We start from the raw sequence: 14,470 nt of genomic DNA, 5'->3' as shown, positions 1-14,470 counted from the left end.
AAATAGGAACAGCTATGTTGTGAGTGACATTGCTGTCTATTCGGTAGAGGAGACAGAGGAATTAGTATATATGAAAATGCTATTGTTAAAAAATACTTCATTACTTGGAGGGCATTATGATCATCTGAACAGAATTGTAAGAGTAGTTGAAGAAATCAGACACGCTGCTCAAGGAGCCTGTATTGTAATTATGCGAAACTTCAGCAGCTTTTACATCAATCAGACAAATGTCCATTCAAATTGTTGCACGGGGAGGACTTTTCTAGACATGATAAATGAATGTGTCTTAGGGAGGGGAACCCTGAGGTGGTGTAGGACAGGGGTAGTCAACCTATGGTCTTCTAGATGTCCATGGACTACAGTTCCCATGAGCCCCTGCCAGCGTTTGCTGGCAGGGGCTCATGGGAATTGTAGTGCATGGACATCTGGAGGACCACAGGTTGACTACCCCTGGTGTAGGAGGTAAAAGTGTTTGCTGGCAGGGGCTCATGGGAATTGTAGTGCATGGACATCTGGAGGACCACAGGTTGACTACCCCTGGTGTAGGAGGTAAAAGTGGTTGGGGAACCTGGGCAGCCAATTGCCAGGAATGAACATTTGCATGTAACTTCAGAAGAAGCGATTTCTCAAAGATGAGAGGAGTCATCAGAAGAACTGAAAGCAAGACTTGAGCGGACGAGATCTCTGCAGGATGCTTGGAGAGTATTCAAGCCACAATAACAGAAACTCGGCTAGAAATTATGCCACTGAGTGGTGCTGAGATAGTAAACAAGAAGAGCTAGTGAAACAAACACAGGCCTTCTTTAGGGTGGGGAAGTCTAGCCCAGTTGGGAAGAATTTGAGGGGACAGTGCCAGTTTTTGAATGGTGGTGGTATGCACTGGATATCCTGCTGGTTCCCTTCTTCATGCCACAAGTCAGGTCCACTATGCGGTCGTTATAATCAGGATTCACAGTGTTCGTGTACTTTATATAAGGTTTGTTGGAAATAAAGATAAAAACTTGAAAACCCAAACGCTGCAGTTGTACACTCAGTCCTCCTTGGAGCCATAAGAAAAGCTTGGGGGTAGAGGGTGTTCTGTGCCGAATGTAAATCTTAATTTGGCTCCAAGGGAGTCCAAATTCCAGTCCTAGGAATGCTGAATTCTGTGCTTGTGTTATTATGTTTTGCTATGTCGGTAGTTGCACCATTTTGCTAGCTCCGCAAGGGTGCCATGCAATGAATCAAGCAGCAGGGCTGGTGTGCCTGTATTTGGGCGAGGGAGAAGCAGAGGCTTTTGTACCACTCACTCACAGAAAAGCCATTCATTGCTCTTTTGCATAGAAGCTTTGGCTGCCTGGGTTGTGCTGTGGAGTTGGGGACTGTTAAACACCAGCTGAGCTGCTGATGGCCAGACCTTCAGAAGAAGCAGTGCTGAGACAACAGGGGAAACTGGAAGGCCCTCTGCCATGCGCAGGGTCTACTCTTAATCATAGAAGCATAGAGTTAGAAGGGGCCATACAAGCCATCTAGTCCAACCCCCTGCTGAACGCAGGATCAGCCCAAAGCATCCAAGAAAAGTGTGTATCCAGCCTTTGCTTGACGACTGCCAGCGAGGGGGAGCTCACCGCCTCCTTAGGCAGCCTATTCCACTGCTGAACTACTCTGAGGCATCCTGCCTCTTGGTCTCAAATTTATATCCCCCCCCCAATCCTTCTCTCCTTGTGTTAAAGCTGTTGAAGGAATTCCCAAGGATTACCTATAAAATAAGAGTCTCTTGTGACGCAGAGTGGTAAAGCAGCAGACAGCTCTGCCCATGAGGCTGGGAGTTCGATCCCAGCAGCCGGCTCAAGGTTGACTCAGCCTTCCATCCTTCCGAGGTCGGTAAAATGAGTACCCAGCTTGCTGGGGGGTAAATGGTAATGACTATGGAAGGCACTGACGAACCACCCTGTATTGAGTCTGCCAAGAAAATGTCACCCCAAGGGTCAGACATGACTAGGTGCTTGCACAGGGGATACCTTAACCTTTACCTATAAAATGCAAGTCCATGCAGCACGTATGTCCCTGGTCTCTTCAACCACATTATTTCCCTGCCATTCTCTTAACAGATTGTGTTTGGTTACTGGTGGGTGGTGGTGGTATGGGGTTAGGATGGCCACTTAGCCAGATGAGAATTGTGCTTGCTTATTTACATATCCTCATGCATTTGCAAATTAAAAATGGTGGTTGGCTCTCATTAAGCCTGAACTAATGGAACAACCCAGATGGAAAATTTCTATTTCTATTTGTATAATTAAGGGGTTTTATATTGTATTTTATGAATTTTATACTGTGAACCACCTTGAGATGATTTGTCGTGAAGGGCGGTATAAAAATCTAAATACAAATAAATGTCAATTCTATTTAGATAAGAAGCATAAGTAAATATTAATATACATGCAAGGGTTATGGTACCGACCTGGATGAGCCAGGCTAGTCCAATCTTATCAGATCTCAGAATCTAAGTATTTTATTTATTTAGTGTAGTTTAATTATATTTATATACCACCTTCCCTTGTGGCTCAGGGTGGTTTATGCTGAAATTTCCATAGTACAATATAATGATAACCTGATATGAATATATAACGTTTTTTAACATGGGTAACTTTAAAAAAGAATATCAAATGTCAGAACTTATATCAGAAATGTAATAGTTAACAATTTAACAATGGTACTTCTCCATGAATATAGGTCTGTGGGTACCATTGATGGTGGGAGTGGCCTTTGGGCTCTCACTGGTTCATGTCTCTCGACCGAAACCTTGGTGGAAGAGATCCATTTTGCAGGCCATGTGGAATTGCTTTAGTTCCAGCAGGGGCCTGATGCCATCTGGGAGCTCATTTCACCTGCTGGGATCCAGGACGGAAGAAGAAGATTTGGTTTTTATATGTTGCTTTTCTATACAAAAAGGAGTCTAAAAGCAGCTTACAGTTGTCTTTCCTCTCCCCACAACAGACACCCTGTGAGGGAGGTGGAGCTGAGAGAGCCCTGATATTACTGAAGAAGAAGAGTTTGTTCTTATATGCCGCTTTTTTCTACCCGAAGGAATCTCAAAGTGGCTTACAGTCACCTTCCCGTTCCTCTCCCCACAACAGACACCCTGTGAGGGAGGTGAGACTGAGAGAACCCTGATATTACTGCTCGGTCATAGCAGCTTTATCAGTGCTGTGGTCACCTAGCTGGCTGCACGTAGGGGAGCAGAGAATCAAACCCGGCTTGCCAGATTAGAAGTCGGCACTCCTAACCACTACACCAAGCTGCCTCTGGTTGAGGTCAGACAAGCTTTCCTGGGGCCCAGGATCACCAGCTTGTTGATGGTAGTGGAGCTCTCTGGGGAGCATAGGTAGAGAGGGGGTTTCTCAGGTACTCTGGCTCCAGACCACATATGGCGAAGGTGATTACCAGAACCTTAACCTCCATCTGTAGACTTATAGCCAGTGTAGCTGTTGAGTGTGGGCTGGATGTGGGCCCTCCAAGGTGTTCCTGTAAGAACCCTGGCTATTGCATTCTGCGCCAATTGAAGTTTCCAGGTCAGGGATAAGGGTAGGCCTGCATAGAGCGAGTTGCAAAAATCCAGCCTAGAGGTGACCATCACCTTGATCACTGTGGCTAGGTGTCCTGGGACCAATTGGAGCATTAGTAGCTTGGCTTGACACGGGTGGACGAACACCAGTCTGGATGGATGGATGCTGAGGAGGCCCCAGGTTCCTGGTTGAGGGGCAGACAATGGCAAACTATCTTGAAAGGCATCTCTTGCCTTAAAAACCAGTCACCATAAGTCAGTTGTCACTTGATGGCACTTTGCACCCCAACAGTTACAGGAGAACATAAGGCATGTTTGATAATATTGGGAGGTGGTCCTTAATGACTGTGACCTTTGAAGACTGTCTCTTTGGAGAAATTCTATGGCTTTATAGCCTTGTCTCAGAAAACCAGGTGTTTAAAAAAATGAGTTTTGAACCCTTGCCTTGATGTTGGCTCAGCATGGTACAGCACCTTAACAGCACATTTGTATGGAAAATTTGAGTGCCCCAACCACGAGTGGAAGCTTGAGAAGAAATGAAAAGCAGAACTGACAAGGCCTGAGAATGAAGTCAGCACTGCTCTGGGCGGAGAGGCATGGTGGTTGGGACAGTGGCTTTCCTTTGGGCTCACGGTGGAATGCAAAAGGGTAGCTGGCAAGGATGGCCACAAGCTGGTTCACAAGTCAAAATTCAGTCCAAATTTGGCTGGTTCGTAGCTCAGTTCGGGCAAGGTGCCTTTGCCAACCATTTCTCTGACTTCTCTCAGTTTGGCTGTTCAAGCCAGTAAACCTAACAGCTGAGCAGGGTGATCTGCCCACCATCTGTTAGGTTTAAATGACTGTGAGCGATCCCCTCCCCCCGAACCAGAGAAAGGGGGTCCAAGCTCGACAATTCGGAGCATTTATGTTCTGTTCAGGACCTCCCCAGGCCCAAATTCCTTGCTTCGTGCCCATTCCTCGTAGCTGTGTCCATCTGTTACAACAAAATAATGCACAAGTGCAGAAGCACCTTATTTACTCTGCAAAGTGTGCATTCTTAGGCAGTGGTGAATCCCACACATTGGATAGACTGGAGCATCATGCCCTCGTGAACCGCGTAAGCCGGCTTTTCCCCTGGAAAGCATTCCCCTGAAAGAAATAACAGGTGATGTGCAGGTAGAACATGTGTGATGCCACAAGAGTGTACTTCTCACTTGTATACCCACATAGGCATTACCTCTGTACGTACTGAAAAGCCATATCTAAATATGCACATGAGTTTGTGACCTACAGCAATACATTTACTGCACCACAAGGAAGTGCTTTTCATGTTAACCCAAAGTGTTCTGCTGCTGTTGCTAGTTTCCTTGCTCTTCTGAAACGGTATTTAAACCAAGCTTATTCTGATGAGGCTGAAACTCAGTTCTCTTTTCAGTCGTGGCTGGTGAACCTGGTTCGGGGAATTCGTTCTGGGGTTTTCTCTCTATCTGGTATACATAAGGCTTGGGACTGGAAGGAGTGCAAACTGTTAACTCTGTAGATGCCGGCATGGTTCTAATTGTTCTCTTACCAGCTCACCACCCCTACATTCACTTAATTTTTAAAAAGAGGACCTTGGAGTTCTGGCACAAGAAGCGTACAAAGAGAAATGTGTGCATGTTCCGTTTCCCCAGAGACACATTTTTTCCTCTTTTTTTAAGCCCTTGTGCCAGATCCTAAAAATTTCTTCTGAAACGCAACAGCCCGGAGGGGGTTTTGCCGTATCTGGTCAAGGGAAAACTCTTAAGGAATGTAGCTGCAGGGGAAGTGCTGCGTGTACACCCTCTGGGTGTTGGACTTTGACCAGTCATTGCTGCAAGAGATGCAATCCCTTTGCTGCTTGAGGATCTTTCGTTTCCATTTGGCTTGATCACTGAGAGAGATTAAGGTTTTTTTTCCAATATTTGCATATAGGGTTCTGCTAAAACCTTTCACACCATCTTTTTGTGGTCTGGAGTTTCAAGCACAGAGTTTGCTACCGATAAGTTATGGGGGGGGGGATTCTTAAATGCTGCTTTTATTGGTGTGGAGGCAGTTGTACACTTTAACAGCTTCTGCAAGAGTCACTTCCTATGTGTGCCAACATTCAAAGTCCACCTTTCAAATTGTGCGGCCAAAGTGGGGAGGGAGTGTAGTCAGCATCAAAAGAATTCTTTGAAAAGCCTCTCTTTAGCAGTCAGACCAGCTTTTAGGGAAACTTCTGTCTGAACAGTGGACCAGGGGGTTGAGGGTGGAGTAAGAAAGATGGGGTTAAAAATCACAATTTTAAATAATGCTGAATACAATGTTCTGGTTAAGATAATTTTGGATAGGCGATTGAACCATTAGTCCTCCATATCACATTAGAAACGGTCATATTCCCAGAGGAGAACATGGTGTACTAGGACCGGTGGCGTACCAAGGTGTGTGCAGAATAAATGTTTCCAAGTGTCATGAGTGTCATTAACTATAGGCAGCTTTTGTGTGTGCCATATTACAATATATATATATCAGTCCAAAGAACAGAAATTGGACATAGCTTGACTGGTTTCTTTGAATTTCACAGAGTTTATTTTGCGCTTTTTACTCTGATGTTAAATCACAGGGAGGAGCTACAATCTGTATAGGATTCTGAAGTTCCACCCTCTGGCCCAAGGAAATATTACTCAGTAACTTGGGCTTCTGGGATTTCCCATTTTATTTATTTATTTATTTAAACTTGTATACCGCCGTTCACCAAAAGGTCTCATGGCAGTTCACAATAAAACATTAAAATCACAATAAAACCCCCATAGGTTCCCATTATATGTTACACCAGGGGCAGTCAAACTGCGGCCCTCCAGATGTCCATGGACTACAATTCCCATGATCCCCTGCCAGCATTTGCTGGCAGGGGCTCATGGGAATTGTAGTCCATGGACATCTGGAGGGCCGCAGTTTGACTACCCCTGAGTTACACCATAACAACGATGGCGTTCTAATCCTACAACCCCCGCCTGTTCAGTCAGAGGTCATAACGTTGGTCTCACGAGAGAAGGAGCTGGCCGACAGATATAAGGGATCCAAGATGGAACCCGGGCTCCAAGGGATGGATCTAAGAGATCCAAGATGGAACCCATTGTGTTGCTCACATCTGGACTATCTCAAGGGCTAAAAAACTATTGTTTCCGAATGAAAGCCCAATTAGGCGGCGAGCTGCGTTTTGTAGTTATTATGCAATCCTAAAAACCCGTGGCATGTACAACACCCTGGCTGCAGGATAAGTTGCTCCAGGGTGTCTTTCCAGCTTCTGATCAGTTGAAATGTTGGGAGTGCTGTTTTCTGAGCCCAGTTGCTCCTATTCATAGAATCATAGAATCATAGAATCCTAGAGTTGGAAGGGGCCACACAGGCCATCTAGTCCAACCCCCTGCTCAACGCAGGATCAGCCCTAAGCATCCTAAAGCATCCAAGAAAAGTGTGTATCCAACCTTTGCTTGAAGACTGCCATTCTACAAACCAAGACATCTAATGCTTGCTTCTTTCTCCCAGGTTCATGTTGGGAAGAGGTCTGAAACGCAAGCTGAGTGATTATGAGGAAAACATGGCTGGCCTCTCAAGTGCCTTCGATTCCAGTCGGAACTTGCCCTACCCGCTCAAGAGGCAGCTGGTGCTCAACGTGTGCCTCGCCAAGTTGCAGACGTACAAGATGCTGGTGGAACCAAACTTGCACCGCTCTGTCCTTATAGCCAACACGGTCCGGCAGATTCAGGAGGAGATGAGGCAAGAGACCAGCCAACAGCTCCTGAACATGTGCAGCGGTCTCGGCGCCAGTCCGTCGGCTTGCGTGAGCATGGATTCATCCCTAATCCCTTTACACTTTTTTCCTTGCGATAATCAGCAGGAGTCAAACGGTTATGAACCACGGCCTGTCGAAAGTCCCCTGGAAAACAGCCTGTTGATGGTTTCGGATACTGACATGTCATCGGCCATTTCCTCTATCCTGAAAGACTTGGACTTCATGGAGGACGTGAGCCCGCCCACCTGTTTACTTGCACCCGGAGATGAACAGTTCAGGGCTCCCGAAACACCTGGTCTTCGGTCAGAAGATGACCGGCAGGATCTGAAGGGAGTGGAATGTGCATTTGGCTCCTTTGAAATTTCAAACTCAACTAGCTACTTGAAAGATTTGGCGATAGACGACATCTTTGAAGACATTGACACTTCGATGTACGATTCAGACTTTGACTGCCCCTCGCTGTCCCTTCCGAGACCGTCCCCTGTAGCGCCTGCCGAAGAGAGCTTGAAAACCTTCCCCTCTTGCAATTCGTCCTCAGCAAACAACATCCCAATGTGCAGAAGCGATTTGAGTGACTTGGACCACATCATGGAAATCCTAGTGGGATCCTGATGTTTTCCACCCGTTCAAAAAAAAATCCAAAGATACTTTCTTCTACTGCCACATTTGAATGAGGAATTCAAACCATGGAGAGGCAGCTGCAAAATGGTGTGTCAAAAGTGGCGACCAGAGGCATTAACTTTGAGTGGTCCTTAAAAACCTCTCCAAGACTCTTATTGTAAACCAAAAAATGTGGCTGGCTTTTGTGTAAAATGGTATATTTATTGAACTAATTGTGCAATCTTTTCTTCTTTTGTTTTGTCCTGGGGCATATGCAAAGATTTGTCTCTTGCACATGCCCCCCCTCCCCTTTTTCCAGCAGAACTAACTTTTTAATGTGCAATTTTTAATCTGTCCGAAAGACTTTGGATACATGGATTTTGAGGAAAAAAATCTTCTGAATTAAAAGATTTCTATTTTTTAATATCTGACTCCATCCTGCGTTGGCATTCACTGGAGTTGCATACTTGGGAGTTTGCAGTCTCAGTAAATAGAGATATATTTAGAAAAAAAAATTAAAAGACAAAAAAAAATTTCTCCCTTCCCTTTTGTTGAAGGAGCCTCGAGATGGTTGGCAGCGAAAATAACCTTGCAAATTTGTAAAGCATTTGAAAACTATTTATTTTTGTAAATTTTTTTAGCCTTTCTACATTTTACTACATAGATCCGTCATAGTTTGGAGATGATGAGTTTCCAATTGGATGGGGGTGGCACTACCTCTATAAGCTGAAACGCTTTAACTCTTTCCAGTGCTTTGTCTAACACTGCAGATCTTGTTCTCCCTCCCCCCTTGGCTGGCGCTTGGCGTGCAGGACTGGAAAAGTTAGAAATCGTTGACAACTACTTGGCTGGTGAAATTGGAATGGTGTTTAATTGTATGCATTTACAAATATAATTTATATGTCGATGATCCGGTTTTAAAACATTTTGTCAGTATTATGTGCATCCATTTGGGGGTAATTTGGGGATTTTAAAAATATATATATTAATATTTAACTGTACATGTAGAAGTATTTTAACTCTTTGGAGACTATTGTATCTTCGCTACAAATTTTTTAGATTTATGTGCAATATATCACTTAAGTGGGGACTTTTTTTGCACCACCCTCTATTGTAAGCAACCTTTGTTAAATGCAAAAGGCAGATAAAAACTCACAATGCCTGATGGGCCAGTCTTGGAGGCACACGTGTTTGGTGGCAATTGTATACAGAGGCCCTCTAGGAGATTGGAAGCCGCGTTGGCTCCACAGTTCGCTGTCAAAGGTGTTCACCGTGGAATGTACCTTTTCTGCTTGGCTGGTTTGATTTCCCCCACCAATAAAGAGCAGCACCTGTTTCCATCTTAAGTGGGTTAGGAACCCTCACGGATCCTGCTGTATCCTGATCCATTCATTTCCGTCTTCTTGGTAACAGCGGTGGCTGTCGGTTTTTAGGTCTACGTTTAGGTCTACGTTTTTAGGTCTACGTTTACAATTTGCACATGCCCTCACCTCAGTTCCTTTCTGGTTTTGCTACTGTAAAGCTGTGTCCAGCTTGATAGATGCCCTGTCCTCTTCCTGCCTCAATCCTCTACTGAGCCTTTACTGGAAGTGGATGTAACACAGCTACGTGTGGCCATGGCAGGATCATTCCTCCATGCTCTCCATGCTCTCCTCCATTCCTCCATGCTCTCGAGCAGGGGTAGTACTGCTCTTGAGTACTCGGTTATGGCTAGAATTGCCTGCTAGGAATAGAAAGTTTTGTTAGGGGAACAGGCAGGCTCAGCAGATGTGACCCTGATAGAGATCAGAGAGGTTACCGGAGAGCTCAGGTAGAAAGAACAGGTTATGAAGGTGTTGCTCAAGTGGTCGAATTGCTGTTACATGGTCAAAAAGTGTCTGCTCCTCATATTCTGTAATATTCCCATGTCGCTGTTAAAAGGAAAACCTACCGAGCTTCAGCAGAACTGAAAGACCTCCCAAGGTTTAATCTCAGACGGAGTAAAATAGCCATCTGCTTTAATTCTGGTGCTGATTTTCTGCCTCCCACCACAGGCGTGAATGTATTGGTCTTATGCCACAAACAGTGCAAAAATAAGTCACTTCCCGTTGGCCCACGGCATATTTAGGCAGTCTGAAAAGTATTGGTGCGCTGACGTGCATGTGGCGTGCTCATGGATTGAAATCACTGTGGCCCTCTTGGCAAAACACAGTCCATTTATGGAGTAAAGGGATGAGGTTGAAAGATGTATTAAGTCTCAGAATGTATACAGACTGTGCATAAATGCTTCTTTATATGTAAAAAATATTGCGAATCTTGAAAATGGTAAGGGCCCTCTGCACTGTGATGAAGCAGAATTGTGGGTGAAATATTTTTTAACTTCCTGTGATAATAAATATTTCAATCTGATCATCTTGTTATCGACAGATGTGGTTCTTCCTTAGTTTTAAAATATTTGGATTAAACAGCACAACAACAAAAATACAAGCTGACTTTTCCGAGACACTGAGACCTGACTTTAGATGGCAGAGTCGCAGAATTCTAGACTTCAAAATCAGAGGGTTAAGCATTCTTCAGTGTGGCCCTCTAGCATCAGATGATGCTTCAGGTCCAATCGGCCTACATTGACAGGAGCTAGAACAGCCTTTCTCAACCTTTTTACTGTTGAGAAACCCCCGAAACATTCTTCAGGCTTTGAAGCATAGCTGTGTATACACTCACCGGAGGGCCATCCCCTTTCCACCCCCTCCAGGCCCATCATTGGCCAGTTTTTTTTTTTGGGGGGGGGCAACATGACCATATATGGTCGTTAGGTGTGAAGTCGTGTCCGACCCATCGTGACCCCATGGACAATGATCCTCCAAGGCCTTCCTGTCCTCTACCATTCCCCGGAGTCCATTTAAGCTCGCACCGACTGTTTCAGGGACTCCATCCAGCCACCTCATTCTCTGTCGTCCCCTTCTTCTTTTGCCCTCGATCGCTCCCAGCATTAGGCTCTTCTCCAGGGAGTCCTTCCTTCCCATGAGGTGGCCAAAGTATTTGAGTTTCATCTTCAGGATCTGACCTTCTAAGGAGCAGTCCGGGCTGATCTCCTCTAGGACTGACCGGTTTGTTCGCCTTGCAGTCCAAGAGATTCGCAAGAGTCTTCTCCAGTAGCAATCTCCAACCTGTGGGCCGTGGATCACATGTGGTCCTTCGACTAATTTGAGGTGGGCTCCGAAGGACGCCTTCTCCCCCTCCCCGGCCCTTTACTTCATCCCCCCCAGCCCTTTAAAACACATTTCAGCGTTGTGGCGTGTCTGTTTCTTATTTTGAAGGGATGTTTAAACATTACCATAGCGATCAGAGAGCGCTAGGGCAGTGGTTGAGAGTAGAGGAGTAAACTACCCCCTCCCCACGGGGCCTCAGTAAAAGGCGTTGAGTGGTCCCCGGTGATAAAAAGGTTGGGGACTACTGTTCTCTAGCACCAGAATTCAAAATCCTCAATTCTTTGATGCTCGGCCTTCCTTATGGTCCAACTTTCACAGCCATACATTGCAACTGGGAAGACCATAGCCTTGACTAGACACACTTTTGTTGGTAGGGTGATATCTCTGCTTTTTAGGATGCTGTCTAGATTTGCTATAGCTTTCTCCCGAGGAACAAGCGTCTTTTAATTTCTTTGCTGCAGTCCCCATCTGCAGTGATCTTGGAGCCCAGGAAGAGAAAATCTGTCACTACCTCCATTTCTTCCCCATCTATTTGCCAGGAATTGAGAGGGCTGGATGCCATGATCTTTGTTTTCTTGATGTTGAGTTTCAAGCCAACTTTTGCGCTCTCCACCTTCACCCACATCAAAAGGCTCTTTATGGTCATATCGTGTGATAAATGTTTAGCAAATTAAAAAGATTCCTACCCATTCAGAAAACCCTTCAGGGGCCATCAAGAAACCCCAGGGGTTCAAGGGGGTGGCAGGTTACAGTGGATGAGCGATAGGGTTGGGAGTGTCCTGCATAGTGCAGGGGGTTGGACTAGATGACCCAGGAGGTCCCTTCCAACTCTGATTCATGAAACCCTGGTTGAGAAAGTCTGCTCTAGATTGCATCATTTCTGCTTTCCTTTGTGAACTGCAGGTCTTCAGAAAACACTAATGGCCACCTTCTTGGCCTGTGGGCAAGATAGGTTAATTATGGACACCTACAAAGCTGGTGTAGGTCCACTGATATTCACAGTCACCCTTAGGAGGAAATCGTGCTTTTCTCATAGGGATGAGGTAAGGAGCAGAGGCTTACTGTTTCTTAATCCTATAAAGCAGTGGCCCCTAACCCCCAGTCCGGAGACCGGTACCGGTCTATGGATCAGTCGGTACTGGGCCGCAGCTCCTCGTCTTCCTCCCTGGCTGCTGCCTCGGGGGCTGCCCTGCCCTGCCACTCTGCCGCCAGCTCACCTTCGGTGCTCTCAGGCAGCCGCCATGTCTCCCCCTTGGCGTGGCACCGCGCAGCTGCTACTGGCAGCGCCCCCCAGTGGGCAGCGGGAAGTCAGGGATGCTGGCAGGAAAGCAAGTGGAGCAGGGGCTCAGACCCCCCCCCCAGGCCTTAGTAAAATTTGTCAAGCGTTGACCGGTCCCTGGTGATAAAAAGGTTGGGGACCACTGCTATAAAGCTTACGGGGCAGCCTTGCTTTCCAAGGCAGGGACTTTGGCTGGTCTGAAGGCAGCTCATAGCTCTGTCAGATAGCTCTCATTTAATGGAGACATGACTCTCCTATACCCCAAGAATCCTCCCTGGTGCAAGGGGGAAAGCACTCCTTCCCTTACTGTGCCAGTTTGGAGAGGTATATAAGATGTGATTCGGTTTAGAACGAGAAGGCCATAACATTAAAACAGCTGTTTCCGCCTCAGCAAGCGCCTTTTGACTGGAAAACATCAGCGTTGGATGCAGTTGTGCGCTCACCGACATACAAACTCAAGCATAGGTTGCACGATGCAGTTCTCGGAGGAGTGACCTTGACAATTAATGCACCATGATTACAAATTTAAGTTCTGATTCTTAAAAACCATTTCTAGCGGTCACGGCTTTCCCTAAAAAAGCGGGTGGCATGATTAGGCTAGCTTTTCGACAAGGGGAGGGCAGACCACCCCCCAAAAAGCTATCCTGGGAAGTGCTTTGTGGACTAGAGAACGTATTTCATCATCACACGGCATGTGTGTAGTTGGGGGGTGGCAGCTGGGCAGTCAAGAGGGAAAGGAGGAAGTTGGATGGAACGAAACTGGAGAAGAGCTACCTCAAGTTGCAGGAACATTTCGGCGGAACCAAAACCTAACTTCCGCCTTACTTTCTTCAGTGTTCTCTTAAGGGCATAAATAGAAGTTAGCCTCTTGTTTTGTTTAACTCCATGGGCTGCATGCCTGTGGGGCGAAAACGTAACACATTAATATCTCATACATAGTAGCCTATGAAAGACACAGTGTTTGAGCCCCAACCCCAAGAACTGCAGAGGGCCTGTAATTATAGGGGGCTGGACTGCCCTACCTAATGATCTTTCTGCAAGTCAGAGAGATGACCTGATGGGGAAACAGCCATGGCTTTCTCTGTATTTGAGAGGAGGAGGGTGGCAAGCGTGACATAAGACGAGCCCTGTTGGGTTGGACCTGTGGTCCCCTAAGTCCAGCACCCTGCCTCAAGCAGTAGCCAACCAGTTCCTCCGGACAGCTGACATGTATACAGGCTCCGACGTTACCTCCTGGCACCAGGGTTCGGGGGCCATCCATGAATGTGGAAGTGACCCCCCCATCACCATCCTGATCCATTTGTACCCCTGAACCTGAGAGAGAGGTCGCAGAACAGCCTTTTTCAATCTTTTGCCCGGAGGAGCCCCAGAGCTGGGCCAATGTGTGGCCAAGCCCATGAAGAAGGCATGTAGGGGAAAGGCCGGGGAGCCCTGCTCGGGAGCCCCTGCTGTAGAAGGTGGGAAGAGCTCCGCGAGGGAAAAGGCACTTGTACTTTCCGTAGTTCTAGTTCAGTTAAAAATGTTTAAAAGCAAAAAAAAAAACGAGAGTGTCTAGGTTGCAAATCTTTTATTAAAGGCCATGTTACAAAAAGTATCAGTGCAGACTTGTTAGTTGTCAACTGTCTTGCAGGCGAGCTAGATTTTTTGTTTTCCGTTTCAGCCTCGGCCTGCCGCAAGGGTGGTGGCGTGCCTCCGTAACTGCACGGGATTCCTGCTGCAGATTTCTGCCTGTCCCTGTCTCAACAGCCATTATTAAAAGGAGGCAGCCAGACGTTGATCGGAGCTATTGCTATTTAAAAGGGGGAGGGGAGAAGATATGTAAACAGAGTCTCCTAAAGCCCACCGCTATAACGCCAAAGGAGTTTCATTCTGTTCGACTGTGCTCAGACTGGTGCTTAGCAATGCTCCGGGACCGGATCCCGCCCGGTGCCGTCAAAAGAAACGGCAGCATCGGTGCGTGTGCGTAAGAAGCCAGTAAGAGATGCACCAGGAGGCCGCATGAAGCGTATTCCGAGCAAGTCTCCAAGCGGCCTCAGAATTTTGAACCGCTCACGGAATCCTAAAACTTGAGCAAGAGAATCCGC

At 46.5% G+C, this 14,470-nt stretch overlaps 1 protein-coding gene across 1 annotated transcript in view; it reads left to right on the top strand.

The window, feature by feature from the left end:
- The window catches only part of LOC143830810 (SERTA domain-containing protein 2-like), a 28,441-nt gene extending 18,134 nt beyond the window's left edge, over positions 1 to 10,307 (top strand). The window contains exon 3 of the mRNA XM_077323855.1: positions 7,073 to 10,307. Within this exon, the coding sequence (XP_077179970.1) occupies positions 7,077 to 7,931 (855 nt within the window). The 5' untranslated portion in view covers positions 7,073 to 7,076 and the 3' untranslated portion in view covers positions 7,932 to 10,307. The remainder of the gene's footprint in view (positions 1 to 7,072) is intronic.
- The last annotated feature ends 4,163 nt before the right edge of the window (positions 10,308 to 14,470 follow it).

Source organism: Paroedura picta, chromosome 2, assembly GCF_049243985.1.
Source record: "Paroedura picta isolate Pp20150507F chromosome 2, Ppicta_v3.0, whole genome shotgun sequence".
Lineage (NCBI taxonomy): Eukaryota > Metazoa > Chordata > Lepidosauria > Squamata > Gekkonidae > Paroedura > Paroedura picta.
The sequence above is the reverse complement of the archived record's forward strand: the minus strand, read 5'-3'. Positions and strand labels throughout refer to the sequence as shown.